The sequence below is a fragment of the Leuciscus leuciscus genome, assembly GCF_965113295.1.
Source record: "Leuciscus leuciscus genome assembly, chromosome: 21".
In the NCBI taxonomy this organism is placed as follows: domain Eukaryota; kingdom Metazoa; phylum Chordata; class Actinopteri; order Cypriniformes; family Leuciscidae; genus Leuciscus; species Leuciscus leuciscus.
Window position 1 is genome coordinate 6,694,111 of NC_138745.1, and position 18,584 is coordinate 6,712,694.

An 18,584-nucleotide genomic window follows, 5' to 3' on the forward strand; every position below is an offset into this window, starting at 1 on the left:
GATGGCAGTACGACGCTTCTGTTTCTTCCGTTAAATCTCTAAAGAAGAACGCAGTCTCGCGGATTCGGGTGTGTTGATTGGTTAAAACTAGTTAAGGGGCGGAGTCATTCTCTTTTGAAAGTAACATTCTCTGACCGTGCTTAGTCCGACAGGCGCCATTGTTGAGGAGTTTGCAGAAATGTTGTGATCCACTGAATTGTATTTATTTAGCAAAACATCTTTTTTTTGTGGCGGATTAGATAAACCAATACCTGTTTTAACAGGTACACAAGTAAATAGGTAAGTTTTTTTTAAAGTTAGTTTATATGTAGCTGCTAACGTTAACGTTACAGTCTAACAGTGTGCTTTTTTTTTTTTTTTTTTTTGCTTTTGAAAGGGAAACGCGTCAGTCCTTTACTTCAGCAACCGTTAAAAGTTATTAAACACATTAAGAAAACGGAACTTTCTTCCATCCTAATGTATCTACATATCTTTTATTACTTTTATATCGATACTGCATTTATTTCTCGGTGGATATCAGGAAGTATATTTGATCGTGTGTTGTGTGGTCTCAGATATGGCACAGCGTGTTGCTGTGAGTGAAGCTCCTGCTGGATCCAGGCGGACCTCCAGAGTTCGTGTCGCGGTTCGGCTGAGGCCCTACATGGACACGCAGGACGATAAGGGAGAGGGGCCCTGTGTCAGGGGCCTGGGCCCACAAAAGCTGGAGATCATCAACTGGAGGAACGCCACCGAGACCCTTCAATACCAGTCAGTTATAACCCTTAAAAGTTTTTCTTATGTATTCCTCTCATACTGTCTTCTTTATTATTAAGCACTTTAAGCAGGTCATGGTCTCAGTGCAGTAGGTCATGATTTGGTAGCTGGTGCTGATATGAATCTTCTCTTTTAATGAAAATCCACTGGCTCTTTGTGTGCCTGTTGGGATAATCAGGAAGAGAAACACTCGTAACTGTCCTTTTATAACTTGCTTGGAAAAGAGGGTTTTACTGTTACATCTTGATTCTGTGTTGCAGGAAACTTGATTTCATTAGTTTCCATGTTTAGGTCAATTATGAAAATAATATAATATGACAATGTTGATCCCTAGTGTTTTATTTCTTATTTATTGTTTAATTTGATTTCCGGGAGCATTTTTAAAGCGTTTTTGTTTGTTTTTAAAGCCCACATATGAGAGCTTTTTTGGGGGGGAATCGGTATTTTTATTTTATTTTTGGATAGTTCACCTAAAATTTCTGTCATAATTTACTCCCGCTCGTGCCGTTCCAAACCCTTAAGTCTTTCAGTCATCTTCTGAACGCAAATGAAGATATTTTTAATTAAATCGGAGCGATTTCCTTCCCTCCGTTTAACGGTATCTGTATTTATTGAGGGTAAACCACGATAATTTTTTTTCGATATAGCGCTCTATTTTCATTAAAGGTGCTCTAAGCGATGTTGGGTGACGTCACTTCTTGTTGACGTTCTAAGTATTGTCAAACAAAACGGAGGCTAGCTCGACCCTCCCTCCTCCTCATCCTGGATTTTACACGATTCTTTTTGTAATGTGGTATTGGTGGTGATGTACTAAAATAAAGTCACATGTGGACCATTCTTCTCACCGTTGATTCCTGATCATAGACTGTAAAAAAATATGGACGACGCCCCTTCGCTCTCTTCCATTGATGAGAACTGAAGCCGCCAGCTTCCCGATATGGCGCTGACATACTGGAACTTGAGTCTGCGCAGTAGCGATCTCGGGACCAGTCCTGCGCAGTCGTGAGCAGGAAGTAAAGCCGCAAAATCAACGCTCCGCCCTCACTCAGGGAGAGTGCATTCTGCACACTTTAAAAAAAAATTGATTGTAGTACGACAAGAGGCTTGTTAAAATAAAGTAAATACAATCTCCTCAGTCCTCCGAAGATCCCGGAAAAAATGTCCGTTGGTGCTTCAGTGACTACTTCGCTCAGAGAACCTGTCAATCATGACGTTACACCACCGCATCACGTAACTAACTAAAAACCAACTTATTTTTTAAACAGACACTTGAAATTACATCAGCGTGATTAAAAACGACAGCAAATGAAAGAAACCACCTTTGGGAAAAAAGACACTTGAAGTGTATTTAATTGTTTAGTTGGTCTCACGTCCCGTTGAATAAGACGTTTTGGCTTCACTTTTCAGGGCTTGTGCGGCACGCTTGTTCCTGATAGTTAAAGGAGAAGTTCACTTTTGAAAAAACTTTTGCTGATAATTTACTCACCCCCATGTCATCCAAGATGTCCATGTCTTTCTTTCTTCAGTCGAAAAGAAATTAAGGTTTTTGATGAAAACATTCCAGGATTTTTCCACATATTATGGATTCCATTGGGACCCAAACGGTTCAAGGTCCAAATGACAGTTTCATTGCCGCTTCAAAGGGCTTTAAACGATACCAGACGATGAATAAGGGTCTTATCTAGCGAAACGATCGGTCATTTCAAAAATAAAATAAAAAGTTGACGTTTTATAAGCACAAATGTTCGCCTTGCTCTGTTCTGTGATGCGCGTTCGTGACGTCACGTAATACGCAATTACGTTGAAAAGGTCAAGTTTGATGTGTTTACAAATGTGCGGAAGGAGGACCATATAAACATTTTCAAATGTATTTGTGTCAGTTTATCGTTTAAAATGCCCATTTCGTGTGCGCATCCTGAGTGTTTTAATATTAAAAAGCCAAAAAGAACATTTTCTTCAATTTTTCAAGCGTGACCTTTTCAACGTAATTGCGTATTACGTGACGTCACGAACGCGCATCACAGAACAGAGCAAGCCGAACATTTGTGCTTATAAAACGTCAACTTTTTATTTTATTTTTGAAATGACCGATCGTTTCGCTAGATAAGACCCTTATTCATCGTCTGGTATCGTTTAAAGCCCTTTGAAGCGGCAATGAAACTGTCATTTGGACCTTGAACCGTTTGGGTCCCAATGGAATCCATAATATGTGAAAAAATCCTGGAATGTTTTCATCAAAAACCTTAATTTCTTTTCGACTGAAGAAAGAAAGACATGGACATCTTGGATGACATGGGGGTGAGTAAATTATCAGCAAAAGTTTTTTTAAAAGTGAACTTCTCCTTTAAGAGGACAATTACTTGAGTCACCCCCTGTCGTTTCACAGAATAGTACAGCGGCGAGCGCGTAGTAGAGTATAAACACTTCGTCCGTTTGGGGAGGTGCGCGCACACTCTGCGGAGGCACGTGGTAAGTGCGCTCATAATGGAAGAGATGCTGGCGCGACCACCACAACGTAGCGGAACGAAACTTTTAAGAAATAAAATAAAATTTATTTAAATTTAAACTTTCTTTTTGCTGCACCGAAAACGTACCGAACCGTGAATTTTGTGAACCGTTACACCCCTAGTGTTGATCTGCCTCAAAGTTTGCCTTGATTGTTCTACATTTACACTTTTACATTGCACACATTTTGTAACATTTTAAGTTCAAGAGTTTCTTTAACACTTACTTTAGCTAAATATAAGACATAAAGAAGATATTTTTGTTCACATTTTATTTGTTTTTGACTGCTCAAAAACTTAATATAATTTGTTTGCTTTAATAATGTGGATTAAAAAAAACTTAAATTCAAACTTTTCTACTTGTCTAAAAAAATATACTTAATGTCAATGATTATCGATACCGAACGATATGAAATATTAGATCGTAATTTTTTTTGCTATATTGCACAGCCCTAAGAGAGCCTATTTACCCAAGTGCACTGATGCTTACACTTTCATAAAGAGTTTGTAAAATGAATCAAGTGGTTTAATCAAAGTCTTCTGAAGAGACACAATCACTTTATATGATGAACAGATTTAATTTAGGCTTTTATTCACATATCAACATTGATCAGCAAACATGCGTAGAGCACTCAAGTTTGGTAAACGGAAGCTCATGCTTGCTTGACGTGTGAGAACAAATTTGGGTTTATTTTACAATCTCTTTATGAACGTTTTGAAGCTTCAGTTTTGGGTTCATTCTAGAGACTCAGTTGAGGGACAAATCTCTCATTTCATAAATATCTTCGTTTCGGAGAGGAGCGAAGTCTTACTGGTTTGGATCGACATGAGAGTGAGTGACTGACAGAATTTTAAGGACAAAATGTTACAAATTTATAAAATTACAGGTAGCATAAAATTGTTGTTGTTAATCTTGGTACTCAACAAATTATGCCATTAGGGCTTAGTTTCACAGACAGTGCTTATAATGAGCGAAGAATTGGACTTAGTTCAAATAGGACATATAAGCAGCTTTCATAAATGTGCCTTAGATAAAACATTACTGATGTGCATCTTGAAATAAAACACTGGCAGTGACATATTTGAAGATATGCCCGTGCAAGTTGCTTTCAGTTCAAACATGCGTTTAAATCTGGCACTAGCTTAAGCCTTGTCTGTGAAACCAAGGGCAAGTGTTTTTGCAGTGATTGATTCACGCTGGTTTGAATTGTATGTTGGATTGTAGGTTTGATGTGTTTCATGGTGAAGAGACCACACAGCAGGAGGTGTTTCTGACCTCTGTCAAGCCCATCCTCCCCCACATCCTTAATGGTCAGAATGCCAGTGTCTTTGCCTATGGACCCACCGGAGCAGGTATCGTTCCTGCCTTCATCTCCTTTGCAGTTAATTTGCCTTTTTAGATTTGAACTAGGTTTTATGATAGGTTCTATTATATAGACATTTCACAGTCTAACACGGAAGATTTCTTCATTCTCCTCTTTTCAGGAAAGACCCACACCATGTTTGGCAGTCAAGAGGAGCCGGGGGTCATTCCCAGAGCTGTGAGGGAGGTCTTCAATCTGGTTGGAGCTCAGGAAAAGAGCCAGGATGGTTGGGAATACTCGGTCGGGATGTCTTACTTAGAGATCTACAATGAAAAGGTATTCTATTGTGGTGAACCTGCTTACCGCAAAATAGATGCGCTTTTTAAGTTTTCAAAAATTTGAAAGGGCTGTCATTAATTAAATTATTATTTAAAAAAAATTAAATAATTTGGACCCGTGTCAAGTAACAGGCAAAATTAGGAAGTGGTGCATTCCACGGATGAGAATCCATGAACCACATTATTAAACCATTTTCTAAGGCTGCAAGATGTATTAAAAACAATAGTGCTCTTGTGAAAAAAAAAAACACCTTTTATGTGTACGGGTGTAACGATACGCGTATTCGTATCGAACCGTTCGGTACGAGGCTTTCGGTTCGGTTTTCGGTACGCATTACGTACCGAACGGTTCGTTGGACCATTTTTTCTGCCGACCAAAATTTCGTTATTTCAAATGAAGGCGCGTCGCGGGTGGCAAGCGCGCTCATAGAGGCTGGCGCGACCACAACATCAACTGGCAAATGCAATGTAAGGAACGAAACTGAGCTACTCTTATTGTGTTTGTGTGGACCGTTTATCAGTTTTGACCTGTGAAGCGGGACTCGCGAGCCCTATGCGCGAGCCTGATCAAGCAACACCACACAGCGCTAAGAGATCCAGACCAGTAAAGAAAGCATTTGAATTTCAAATGCTTTTTGATTTCGCCACTGAAGTAATAACATCGCTGCGAGATCTAGTGAGAAACATGCACATTTCTGTTATTAACGGATCAAACAGCGCTGACGTGGAAACCAGGAAGAAACATCGTGCCATGAATGAACTATACAGTGTCCACAGATCAGCAACATTCACCGTGGAATGGATTTGCTGTAGTAACACTAACTGCAAGGTATGGAAGTTTGTCAGGAATAGTGGGCTATAATGCTTTCAAGTAACATTACGTCTGTTTTATTTTGACATTACTACAATATTACATTTCATTTTGTCCAAGGAGCTGTTTTGTTTTATATGCTCATAAGAAGAGTCAAGTATAGCTCCATTATTGCTCAGTAAAAAAATCCCCAAAAAATCATACTTTATGATGTTAGTTTCATTAAATAAAATAATAATTTTAAAAAAATTAATTCAAGGAAATTTCTCTGGCATTTATTTATTTTTGCTGTTGCCTATGGAAAACGTACCGTACCGAACCGTGACACAAGTGTACCGTATCGAACCGAACCGTGAATTTTGTGAACCATTACACCCCTAATTATGTGTGTATGTATGTGACAACGTGGCACACAAGATTGGGTTCACAAGAACGAGACAAGATTTTTGCACGGTATTTTAAGTAATCCTCAATGACAAAATTCATGCCTGGAAAAATAGTCTCCAGATGCATTTTGAAAAGTTTTAACAAATCATCTTGTAATGAATGTCATTTTTGTTCTACTTTCTGAGTGTGAATGATCATATGCATTGAAAGACAACAATATACAAGAACTGTGAAAGGTTTTGCCACAATCTCTACTGACTGGCTTCTCTCCTGTGTGATTTCACATGAGTCTCTTCAGACCGTAGAACTGATTGAGGCTGTGTGTGTGACGACCTAATTGAACTCCTTTCCACAAATTGAACACTAAATAATAAAGTAATTTGAAAGGGTTAGGTCTTTGCTTAGGTCTATTTTTATTACCACAAAAAACTTTTTTTTTATTTCTTAGATGGGCAAAGTGAATTTGGTGTCAGTAAATGAAAAGTATTTTATGCGCACCAAGCCTGCATTTAATAATACAGTAAAAACATTTAATGTTGTGAAATATTAGTTGAAAATAGCAGTTTTCTATTTTAATGTTTTAAAATAATATCTTTAGTCCTGTGATGACAGCTGAACTTTTCAGCATCATTACTCAAGTCTTCAGTGTCACATGATCCTTCAGAAATCATTCTAATGATTGTATTATTATCAGTGTTGAAAAACATTGTGCTGCTAATATTTTTGTGGAAACTGTGGTGACTTTTATTTATTTTTAAGATTCTTGAATGAATTGAAACAACATTTTAAGTCTTTTGTAAAAGTACAAATGTCACTTTTGAATCCTTGCTGAATTAATTTGCAAGCCTTATTTTAAAAACATTTCACATGTATTTTTGTTTATACCTTATTTCAGTGGGCATCTGCTCTGGAATATTGATTAGCTTTGTGTCTGTAGGTGCTGGACCTGTTGTCTCCAGGTTCCCAGGACCTGCCCATCCGTGAAGACAAAGACAGAAACATCCTCATTCCCGGGCTAACACACACACCCCTCTCATCCTTTGCCGATTTTGACACTCATTTCATTCCCGCGAGTCTAAACCGCACCACAGCCTCAACTAAACTCAACCAGCGTTCCAGCCGCAGTCACGCTATCCTCCTTATAAAGGTTTGAACTTCATTCTTCACTTCATTCTAGTTGTCCAGAAGCACTTAAGCAGGTCCTGGTCTCTGTGTGGTAGACCATGATTTGGTAGCTGGTGCTGAAAATAAATCTCTCCCTCAAACAAAACCACTGACTTTTACTGTGTTTGCTGGTTGTAATTGGGAGAGAGAACACTTATGTTAGTATTATAAAGCTAGAGCACTGTGATTTCTGCAATGCGGAAAACATAGATCTCTCATGAATAAAAAAATTGAGTTTACTGTATAATGCAGAATGTCACAGAATTGGGCAAAATTTTGGATAAATCGCATTATGGACTAGTGTCTGTGAATATTGTATATGTCTGTATGAAGTCTACATATTTATATCTACAGACTACCGCAGTTATTGTTCACTACACCTGCCAAAATAAAAGCAACCGACAAATATATTACTATTGTACAGTAGAATGTACTTTTCAAAGTAAGAACAGTAATACAATATTAAAACAGTCTTTTAAGGAATATCACACATTTTCTGTGTGCCAAAATATGAAACCAATTGTCCAAATTTAATTTGATTACATTTGAAGAGATTATTGAAATTGATAGTTTTATGCATTCAATTGATTACCACTGTTTTTGATCATGGATTTTAATTAAATCATAAAACACAGAATCCAGTAAAAAATTAAAACAGACTTTCTGGGAAAAATAAACATTTCATAGGCTGTTGTTGTTCAAATTTAATAAATAAATAGGTTAAAGTTTTGTTTTCAATGTTTTTTGACATTTAATTAAAGCATTAAAATGGATTGCAGATATATAAAAAAGAGAACTGTGGAAAAACTGATTTCATAGGGACCTATAAAGGTTACCAACCTTCTGAAAAAGACTGACAAGTCACATCAATGAATGCATTTGCTCTCAGGTAGTGAAGTCTCGGCGTGGGCCGCCACACAGACAACAAACTGGAAAGTTGTATTTGGTTGACCTGGCCGGTTCAGAGGACAACCGACGCACAGGAAACCAGGGCATTCGTCTGAAAGAGAGTGGAGCCATCAACCTGTCCCTCTTCACCCTCAGTAAAGTGGTGGACGCTCTGAACACAGGGGCCGGGGGCCGCGTGCCCTACAGGGACAGTAAACTCACCCGTCTGCTGCAGGACTCTCTGGGTGGTTCCGCACATTCTGTCATGATCACCAACATCGCACCGGAGTACAGATACTATTTTGACACCTTCTCAGCCCTTAACTTCGCCGCCAAGTCCAAGCTGATTGTCAATCGACCCTTTGTCAAGGAAACCGTTTTAGCCCCTACAATTGGTGAGCAGTGCGCTATTCTTGTGTTTTTCTGGATGCTGAGAATAACGATGTATGTAATTGTAGTCATTTGTCCCTTCTCTTGTAGCTCATGGAAAGAGATCCAGAGAGGAACGGGAAGCTGGAGGTTCTGTTGAGCACCAGAACAAGAGGTCTAAGGAGGTGAAGAAAGCTGAACAGTCCTCGTCGCCGCCCGTACATCCACATGGGTAAGAGCACGTGTTACAACAGCCGAGCTAGTTTACTGATCTGGAGCACTTAAGCAGGTCTTGGCTTTGTTCGGTAGGCCACGATTTGGTAGCTGGTGCTCAAATGAAGACTCCCTATGTCGAAAACCACAGGCTAAATGTGCCTTGTTGGACATTCATTGGGAGGACATATGTACTTTTGCGGGGCGATCTAGCTAAAACCTTGATCTTTCTGGGTTTTTTTGTTTTTTTTTAAGCATAGTCAATATTTAAATCTCTATTTATTTGCTGTGAATTGCTTTTAATGAGAATTTCATTTTGCCCAAGGGTATCCCAGAGTAGGGTTTGTGAGTTGAAGTTAAAGGGACAGTTCACCCAAAAATGAAAATTAGCACATGATTTTCTCACCCTCAAGTCATCCTAGGTGGATATGACATTCTTCTTTCAGACGAATACAATCAGAGTTATATTAAAAAATGTCCTGGCTCTTCCAAGCTTTATAATGGCATTGAAAAGCTGTATATTTTTTGAAGTCCATCAAAGTGCATCCATCCATGATTAAAGTGCTCCACACGGCTCTGCTGGGTTAATAAAGACCTTCTGATGCGATGCGTATATTAAAAAAAAGTATACACCAGATCACTGCCATTATAAAGCTTGGATGAGCTTTTTTTCAAATTTTGAGAATTATAATTTTTTGTTTACCTGTATGTAATGACCATTAAAGGGATACTTCACCTCTGGAAAGATGAATGTGTATTTAAAATAGGTCATTTATGTAGAAGAAATGTGAAATTATTTTTGAATTTGGAGCTTTCTAGACTGAGAAAAGCCAGAAAATGTATTTTTGGCTTATGTGGATGAAAGACAACAACTCCCAGAATGCACTTGCTTCGCTGCCCTAGGAGGCCACTCCCAAGCCGCGCCTACCAGTTAGAGAGCGCAGTTGAAAACAACAAGGCTACTAGTGAGACTCTGACGCATATGAATCACTCATCCGTCCATAAGGCTAGCTACCACCGGAGCTTGAAATTCATTTCACACAAAATGTCTAACGTTAGTTAGTTGGCGAACTCATTAATGAATTACTCCTCATTTGTATTTCTTTCGAAGTGGTGAATTATTGCATGGTTACGTTACCGGGATGTTCAGTCAGATGCGGTGCGAAACTAGGATGGTTCACAACACAAACGTCCGTGTCCTCGTCTGATTCAGAGATTTCGTCCAGGAGAAATTGGCATCGTTTAAATGCTTTGCAGCAGACGGACTCTATCTCTGTGTTCGTAGCGGTTCGTAGTTGCATAGTGAGATCACCGGCGCCACCAGTCCGCCCCCAGCTCGAGCCAGTCTGGGCTTCTCGTCCGCGACAGGCAGGTCTTCTGCCTCGGCTGCTCTTCGCTATGCGGCTTGTAAAGGTAGCCACAAACACCTGATTCGAGCATCAGACTTCCGAAATCCTCTTCTTCTACATCATATTGAGTAACCCTCCGCTATTGTCATATCTTCACAGCTTGCTCCACAGTGCCTGTTAGCTTAGCTTCCAAACAAGATGGAGGATATTGCTTTTAGTTTCAGAAAGTGAAGTCCCACCCACTGATCTGTAATAGGCCTGTAGCGTGAGCGGGTCCCGCCCCCTGGAATAATGAGGAGCTAGTGTTTGTAGTCTCTACACTTTTCAATGAAATGTGACTTCCTGCTTATTATGACGCAAAATGATGATTTTTACGTCATAATAAGCAGGAAGTAAAACACTTAAATCCTTATTTCTCCCATCTCAGGGAAAAATTAATGAAAAATCCACGTTTATTATAATATATGACTGGGTTTCTAACAATACAAAGCTTAATGCAAATGGGTGAAGTGTCCCTTTAACAACATCAGAAAGTATGTCAAGTTAACGTGGTGTAAAATAATTGAAATTATCTTAAATTAAGTAAATATTTGGGGAATCCCTGCTATGGGCCAATATAATACTTACCGGTAAATTGGAGTGCAATAATGTTACAAAATATTTCTATTTCAAATAAATGCTGTTCTTTTGAACTTCCTATTCATAAAAGAATCCTGAAATGTGACAATGTTTCCACAGAAACATTAAGCATCAAAAACAGTTTTCAACACTGAAAATTGTTTCTTGAGCATCAAATCATCATATTAAAATGATCATGTGACCCTGAAGACTGGAATAATGATGCAGAAAATTGTGTGTTTTTGAGCATTTGAGTGATTCTTTTGAAATAATCAGAAGTGAACAACTTACTATTACTCTATTTTTGCTGCTAAAAGTTTGCTGGGATGAGTGTATTAATGGGGGGATTTTATCGTTAAATGGTATTGTGATTTTCATAGTGATGATTAATATGTAAAATCATTGTAAACACAATGGATATGTACATGAATCTGCTGGTGTAGATGTTCTATAAGATTAGATGTCTTTCAGTTCACCAGATTCATCAGTTCTGGAAAGACTCCTGGCCCTGGAGAAGATGATGATGGGCTCAGCTGAGAGAGAGAGACTCAACCTGCTCAAAACTGTGGCACAGTCCCGTAAAGAAATTCAGGTATCGTACACACTCTTCTGACTTTAGCATTTCCATCTGAACTTAAATGCATCAGAAGAAAGAACATAAGCATCAGTGAGATATACCTCAGTCCTGTTTATAGTTAATCCATCAATTGCAAATTAGGCTGGATTACTTATACAAACTGCAAACTATACTGGAGTTTACATGAACCGTAACCCAGTTTAAGTGGTCATGGTGCTCAGTTTGGAAAACCTTTTCCACGTCAACTAAAACCGCCAATGGGTGACTCAAATATATGTTCTGCTCTCTCCAAAGATGTTGAAGGAGAAACAGAAGGAGCTGGAAGACAAAGCAAAAATGTTTAACAAGAGTGAAGATACTGAGAAAGAGCCTGAAGATGCTCTTCTCTTTAAGACAGATCTGCCTCCACTGCACAGAAAACAGTCTACAGCTGCCAGACCGCGCAAACAGCAGGCCGTTGTCACGCCGCTACAGGGTGAGATGAGGCTGACTTCATCCTTTTCTCCTCCTGGGACCCTTTATGCATGAGCACTCAGCATTGATGTGTCATGACCCTTTAGAGACGTTTCCCTGGTCTTTCCTCTCTACCTGTTCATTTGTTCTGTTAGCATGCACTGTTTCTATGATGCTGCGGGTGCTTCACTCTTCAGGGCTCAAAGCTATTCCGCTCGGTCCCCTCTCTCGTCCTGCTACTGTCAGCTTTTGTGCTTCCGGATGGGCTTTATTTTGCAATCTTAAGGCCCTTATATACTCAGTTCTTTTTAGTTCTTCGCTCAGGGGTAAAAAGTGTGAAATGCGTTTGCAGCGGTATACGGTTAGCGAACATCCCGACGCCGCCCACGCTGCAGATAGTGACGTTTAGATGAACATGTAAATATGTGCTGCTCACTTTTCCCCTCAATAACAAAATAATGCACAAAACTGACAGCAGTTAAGAAGCATCTGATCATAGCGATGTGGATGTTTGCACACCGGCTCTGCAATTCGGCCCTTCGATCAAGTCCTGTTTATTTATATACACTTTATAGAAAAGATTGCTTTAAAGCAAACAGCTTTACAGTATGAAACATGCAAAACCATGTATGTGTTGCTTTCAATTAGCATTCAAACTAAAGTTTGTGCTATAAAGCAGCTCTCCAGTCTCTTCATGTTTTTACCATAGACAAAAAAAAAAAAAAGAAAGTGGACCCTCACCTACCTATTACATAATCGACATGGGCCAATTTGATTGGTGTTTTCCAAAAAGTTTGCATTGGCAAGCTGTTTTGAACTCCCGAATCAAACTCCAAACAAATTTAGTTTTGGCATGTTTCTGTTTGAAATGCCATCACACCAGTTCTTCCATTTAGCTTGAAGTGTATCGGGGCCTTTACTCTTGGAATTGTCAATTGATACATTTAGGAAAGCATTGTTCAACATCCGAGACTGTTTAGTAAATGAGGACCTCTTTCTCAGTGTCTCAGGTGCAGCCGTTACAGCAGTGTGCTGTGGTGTGTAAACCCTCTCAATTATTGGATAAGAAGAAGAAACGTGTCCAAACTGAGGTCAGTGTGCAACATTGTGTGCTATTAAGATGCAGATGCAGGTCTGAATGCCAGTGTTTATTGTACGAAGGCCACTTTAGTGGATAGTTCACCCAAAAATGCAAATACTGTATCGAATAGTCTCTTAAAGAAGACTTGTATTAACCTTCCTAAGCTTTTTGAAAAAGGGTTACACCTTGTCTGTTCACATCCTTATTTTACCTTTATTTTATTTTGCACTTTTGGGATTTTTAGATCTAATTTAGGTCTTGTATGTAAATTTCTGTTTAACCATTATTTGTATAAGCAAATTCACAAACCTTTCAAACTTCACCACAATAGAAATCTACTAGTTAGGGTCAGATTACTGCCATCTGGTGAAGAAAAATAACATGACTTCATGTCCGGTCCAAATCGTGTGTATGATTTGATCAGAGTGGATATTTATTTAGATATTATCAAACTAATATTTGTCAAAGTATGGTGTTTTAAAAAAAAAAAGCATTCTACATCATAATTTTTAGAGCTCAAATTTCGGAGCATGATTGGGCATAATTTAAATCGTCCCCATATGTCTTGTGCTTACGATGCAGGAAATTCCTGCAAACATGTATTCACTTTAGTATGTAGGTTGTATGAGTAAATGAATCCCCACAGATTATACGCTCAAATCAGTCATTTTAAAACTTTCTGTGAGATGTAATTTCACAAAGTGTGAGTGATTCAGCGGTTCTCTCTCTCTCGGGACAGTGTTGCATCTTCAATAAAGTTTATCATTTGCTCATCTTTAAGTCTTATCAATTTAAACATTCAAGCTATTTTAAACCATTCAGTACTCGCACGCTCTCGGAGAGATGGGTTTCTCTGCGCACATGCGTAAAGCCGCCTCACGAACAGCTCGAGAGTAACAAATTAGTTATTCGCTGCTTCGGTCAAATTATGTAAATTCCCGTCTTGGCTAGTATTCTTCGGTCAGTTATGTCTTAAACAGATGTGATCCTGCACTAGCTCTTAAAGTGACAGCAGCCTAATGTGTGTCTGTCATTAATGTTGATTAAAAAAAACTAAAGAATGCTTAAATTAAGGAATCCGGATTAATAGCCTATATCCATTTAATTTATGTAGGACTAAAAGACTATCCAGTGTTATTGAGTACTTTATACATTTTCTGTACCTGAATACAGTACAATGAGTGAGCAAACATTTAGGTGAGTAATGTAATTTTAAAAATAGTTTTATTAACATCTTTCCACAGTTGAAACGCTGAGCGATTTGTGATATGGATTTTGTAAGTTGTACTGTAACTTTCAACATACCTTCTGATGTTCATTCATATATTTATTTCATGCTTAATCGTAGTAAAGAGGAAGAGATGATCAGTTCACGAGCTTGAACTAAGCTGCGCTACAGCGATCTGTCACACATTAAAGAGCGACAAAACGGTATTGTTTGAAAATTATCAATTTGAAAGCTGAGATCTTTTCATTGCAAAAGTAGCAAAGAACAAAGTTTATTCTGATTTATTGGATGGGAGGCATGCTACAAAGTGTTCATTAATCAACTGAAAATGGCATAGACCAAAAGATTGATTCTTGGGATTTAAGAATCGGACTCAATATCAAATTGACATTTGATTGAAACTACTATTACTTTCATGTTTGACATGAAGATTATATATATATATATATATATATATATATAATTTTTTTTTTTGCTCTTTAGGTGGGTGAGGGTAAGGAAAATGGAGGTGTGGATCCACCCTCCGCTGTAGACGTCAGCTGGGAGTCCCATCTGGATTCAGCATTACTGGAGCAGTCCAGGAAGAAAATCCTGCAGACGCTGAACTCCGGCTCTCTGAAGGAGCTCAAGAGCCTGCAGCTGATCGGAGACAAGAAAGCCAAACTGATCATGGGCTGGAGAGAGATTCATGGGGACTTCACACAGGTATAGTGCTGACTGATGCTGACAAAGACCACCTGTAGAGATTGAGTCCTTACCTGTGAAGACATAGAGATTAATAGAGATGTAATATGGAGTTGTTTTCCCCTTTGTTTGCAGGTGGAAGACCTGAAGAAAATCGAAGGCGTTACAGCTAAACGTTTCTCTTCTTTCATAAAGGTATTCAGTTTGCAGCAGTAATGTCTACTATGGATATGGGTTAGGCATTGATGCAAATTTCACAGTTCAATTTGATTTTGATACGGATTCACAAGCTTGTGATTCGGTTACTTTCCAATCTCGATTCGGCGTAATTCATTTGGATGTGAATCAGGTACGAAACATCTTAATGCTGTAAACTATACGGGGAACCCTGTCAGTTGGTACATTATGATATTCAAGTTTAAAATTAACAACTGATTTATTTGTAAACAAATGTTTTTAATGACTTTCTTCTCCAATTTGTTTTGAATTATAAACATTTAAAAGGTGGCTGTTTCCAAACTTGTTTTCATGACAGTTCTATTCAAACATACAGATATTAAATGACCGGATAAGTAAAAGTAGAATATGTAATATGATGCAAATATTTGGCAAAATGCTCTTTAGAGTAAATTTTTCTAGCTGAAGAATGAGGTTATGAAAGGCTTTTCTGAGGTAAACGTTACATTGTTTACAAGCTGTTTTGACGTATTTTTAAGGTTGAAACACTGAGCGATTACATGATACATTACATTAACCTGTACGGTTTCTTTCAACATACCTTCTGATGTTCATTAGTGTTTATTTCATGCTGTAACTAATGAAGAGGAAAAGATTGGTTCACCTGCGCTCTGTCACGCCAAATTACATGGCATCGAAATGGTATTTATTGATTGAATTTCGTAAAATAAAACTGCCTCCGTTGGAAAACTGAGACCGGTTTCATATCAGAAGTTAAAGCGCAAAGATTATTGCAATTATTGGATGTGAGGCGCACTACAAATGTTTAGTGAAGTTTTGCTCATGTATCAACTGAAAACAGCACAGACTAAAAGATTCTTGGGATTTAAGAATCAATATCTGTTCATCCAAATGAGAATCGATTCAAATTGAGAAATAGATGTTTTCAACTCAGCCCTACTATGGATTTTTAATGTCTGGAGGGAAGCACAATTGAATGTGATTTAGGAAATTGACTTTGAGTCACTCACTCTCACTTCTTTCCCTCCACAGGCGAATATTCTCAGCAGTATGGGGAAGTGAAGCGTTTGAGCCACGTCTGAAGAGGACCGCTTGTGCTTTATGAGAGTGTTTTAAGATGTTTTTACACCCATTTTATGTATAATATTTTGTGTACAGTTTTGTCTTTTTTTCTTATTTTCCATGTTTTCTGATTCCTGCATACTTATGCCAATTTTCCCTTTTTTTTATTTTTTTTTTTAAGTATTTAACTTTTTTCTTTTCTTTTTTTTTAAATGAACTTGCTTCATTTATCATGTGGCACTAAATAAATGCCACCATCAAAGAAGCTCAGCGAGTTTTATTTCACTTGACAAATGTCTATTACCTGAAATGATTAATTTTGTGAACCACTGCATTATTGGTGTTCTCAAACATCCTTTAACAGAGCTATAGTTTTCAGACCAGCGTGAGATCCTCCCCACATTGGCCAGTAGAGACACATTAGCAAACCTGACTCTCTGCAGAGGCGTCATGCCCTTTCAAACTCAGACTATTTTTGCAAATACTATCAATGCAACTTCCAAAAGATGTAAAATGTTTTTAGTTTTGATAATTCACCCTTTTGCCCAACAAACAAACTAGACCGGAAAGTTGGTAGGCTTTGCAAAGGCTCAATTACTCGCCAGAATTATAGGTTGAAGATAAGCTGTTATTTAGCCTGTGTGCCAAGGAGTTTTGGGGCAATCTGTCCAAAATGTTACAAAATATTGTCAATGCAACAACCAAAGAGTTTTAGCATATTAAAGCAAGTATTATATATCCCTTTGAATGTCAACATTTTGTGAAAATGACTAGCCGAACATCTGAACACTTATTAGGGAAGGTTTACTTATTAATCGCAGGTTTACAAAAAGCGCTTCCAAACATATTGATAAGGTGCAGTTTAGTTTTATGGTGTCCAGTGTGGATGGTTTAAACTGTAAACTAAAGAAAATGTGGGTAACTGAATCAATGCAGGGTTTATAATCTTAAAATTCTGAAATGGCGAACCCTTTATGTATGGGTTCATTATTCAAAACTGTAATAAAACAGTAAAAGCTGAAATAAAGCTCGCTTTAAAAAAAGAAAGGGTGATCTCAAGCTAAACTGCAGGACTGAGACTCCAGGAGCTCTGGAAGTGCGTTTATCTTAATTTCTGGCACTATATTGTTTTTTAACTTAAACCTATGAATCTGAAAAAAATTACTGTCAAATTGGTTTGGTGTTTTATCCAGTGTAATTATATTCATTCATTTTTAGCTAAGGCTTACATGGCCAGATGCTCTTTGAGGGCTTTGAATATCCTTGACTTGTCATTCAGGATTTGCATTTTGAACTGAAAGCGAATGTAAATGGTTTGTTGGTGAGTGTGTGTGTGCTCTTCCCTGCCTGCAGTCAATACTGCTTATTTATTACTCAAGAGAGCAATCCTTTTACCAGCTTGACAGACCAGACCGGCCAATCACAGAACTGCATGACAAGACCACAGCGTAGATTCACTTTCATGTTTTCATTGTAAACCTTGTAACCCTTTTTAACAAGAAGAAAAGAAAATTGATTACCGAGCAGAGACAATGACTGCTTCAGTCGCATAACAATGAAGGAATTGACAAAAAGTCAATTATTTGAAGTAAAATCTTTCACTAATCTATTTTTGGAAGCTTTTACTTTTTAGGGTTACTTTTCACACTGCAATGTCCATATGTATTTATAATCACTGAGTTATATAAGTTAACTGCATAATGTTCATATTTTGTGGAACTGCTTATGTTGATCACTAAAAAAACTAAATGTACAATTTACAGTAAAAATACAGTGACAGTTCAGGGATTACAGGATGGCTTCTGGATTGTATATTTTACTGTTCGTAAATGTATATCTTTAAGTGATGTAAATTTAATATACCAAACTACTTAAACCTGTATAGACTGTGAAGTTATTAGTATTTTTCAGTTCCAAAAGAACCATTTTTACTGTATTTCACAGTAGTTATAAATATCGGGAAAATTGTTTAACTTGACACTTATTTTTTGGATTTTAAAAGTATTGATTTTTTAAAAGTATTAAAATACATATTACTATGCATTTACATACTGTATGAAATAAAACAAGTACAGTAAAATATGGGGAGAGCATATAGGATTGTATTTTGCAGTTTCAGTTCTTCAACTCTTCAAGTTTTCACTGTAAATTAGTAATAAAAATAGTAAAGTATATTGTAATTTAATAAGGCAGCATTTAAATGCATTGTAAAACATACTTTTTACACCAAAAGTGATTTTTTTTAACACGTAAGGCCTGTATAAGTATTTCAATGCATTAATTATGCCTTAATGCACCTTATAATAATGTATTGTATGGTCTCATAAATAATTGTAACCACAGTTTTGATACATAATACTTGTCTTGCCTATTCATTGAACGCACACTTGAAAGTATAATGCATTAAAATAAGTGAAAAAAATTTTTTTTAGATGTAACAAGGAATCTGCAAATAAAGGCTAATGCTTTTTAACTTTGGTTGCGTTTATTTATGAAAATGCATTGATTATAATTTTATAATGCATCATAGAACACATTTATAATGCATTTTTATACTATGAAGTGTTACCAATTTTTTTTTCTTTTACAGTGTTTTTCTT

The 18,584-nt window shown here is 37.5% G+C and overlaps 1 protein-coding gene across 1 annotated transcript; it reads left to right on the forward strand.

The window, feature by feature from the left end:
* Nucleotides 1-119: 119 nt before the first annotated feature.
* Nucleotides 120-18,457, forward strand: kif22 (kinesin family member 22). Its single transcript, XM_082151512.1, has 13 exons — nucleotides 120-279; nucleotides 555-750; nucleotides 4,486-4,613; nucleotides 4,746-4,900; nucleotides 7,038-7,247; nucleotides 8,154-8,547; nucleotides 8,633-8,753; nucleotides 11,173-11,293; nucleotides 11,573-11,753; nucleotides 12,734-12,822; nucleotides 14,524-14,745; nucleotides 14,860-14,919; nucleotides 15,955-18,457. Exons 2-13 carry the CDS (start codon nucleotides 557-559, stop codon nucleotides 15,982-15,984), a joined length of 1,905 nt encoding a protein of 634 aa, XP_082007638.1. The 5' UTR covers nucleotides 120-279; nucleotides 555-556; the 3' UTR covers nucleotides 15,985-18,457.
* Nucleotides 18,458-18,584: the final 127 nt, after the last annotated feature.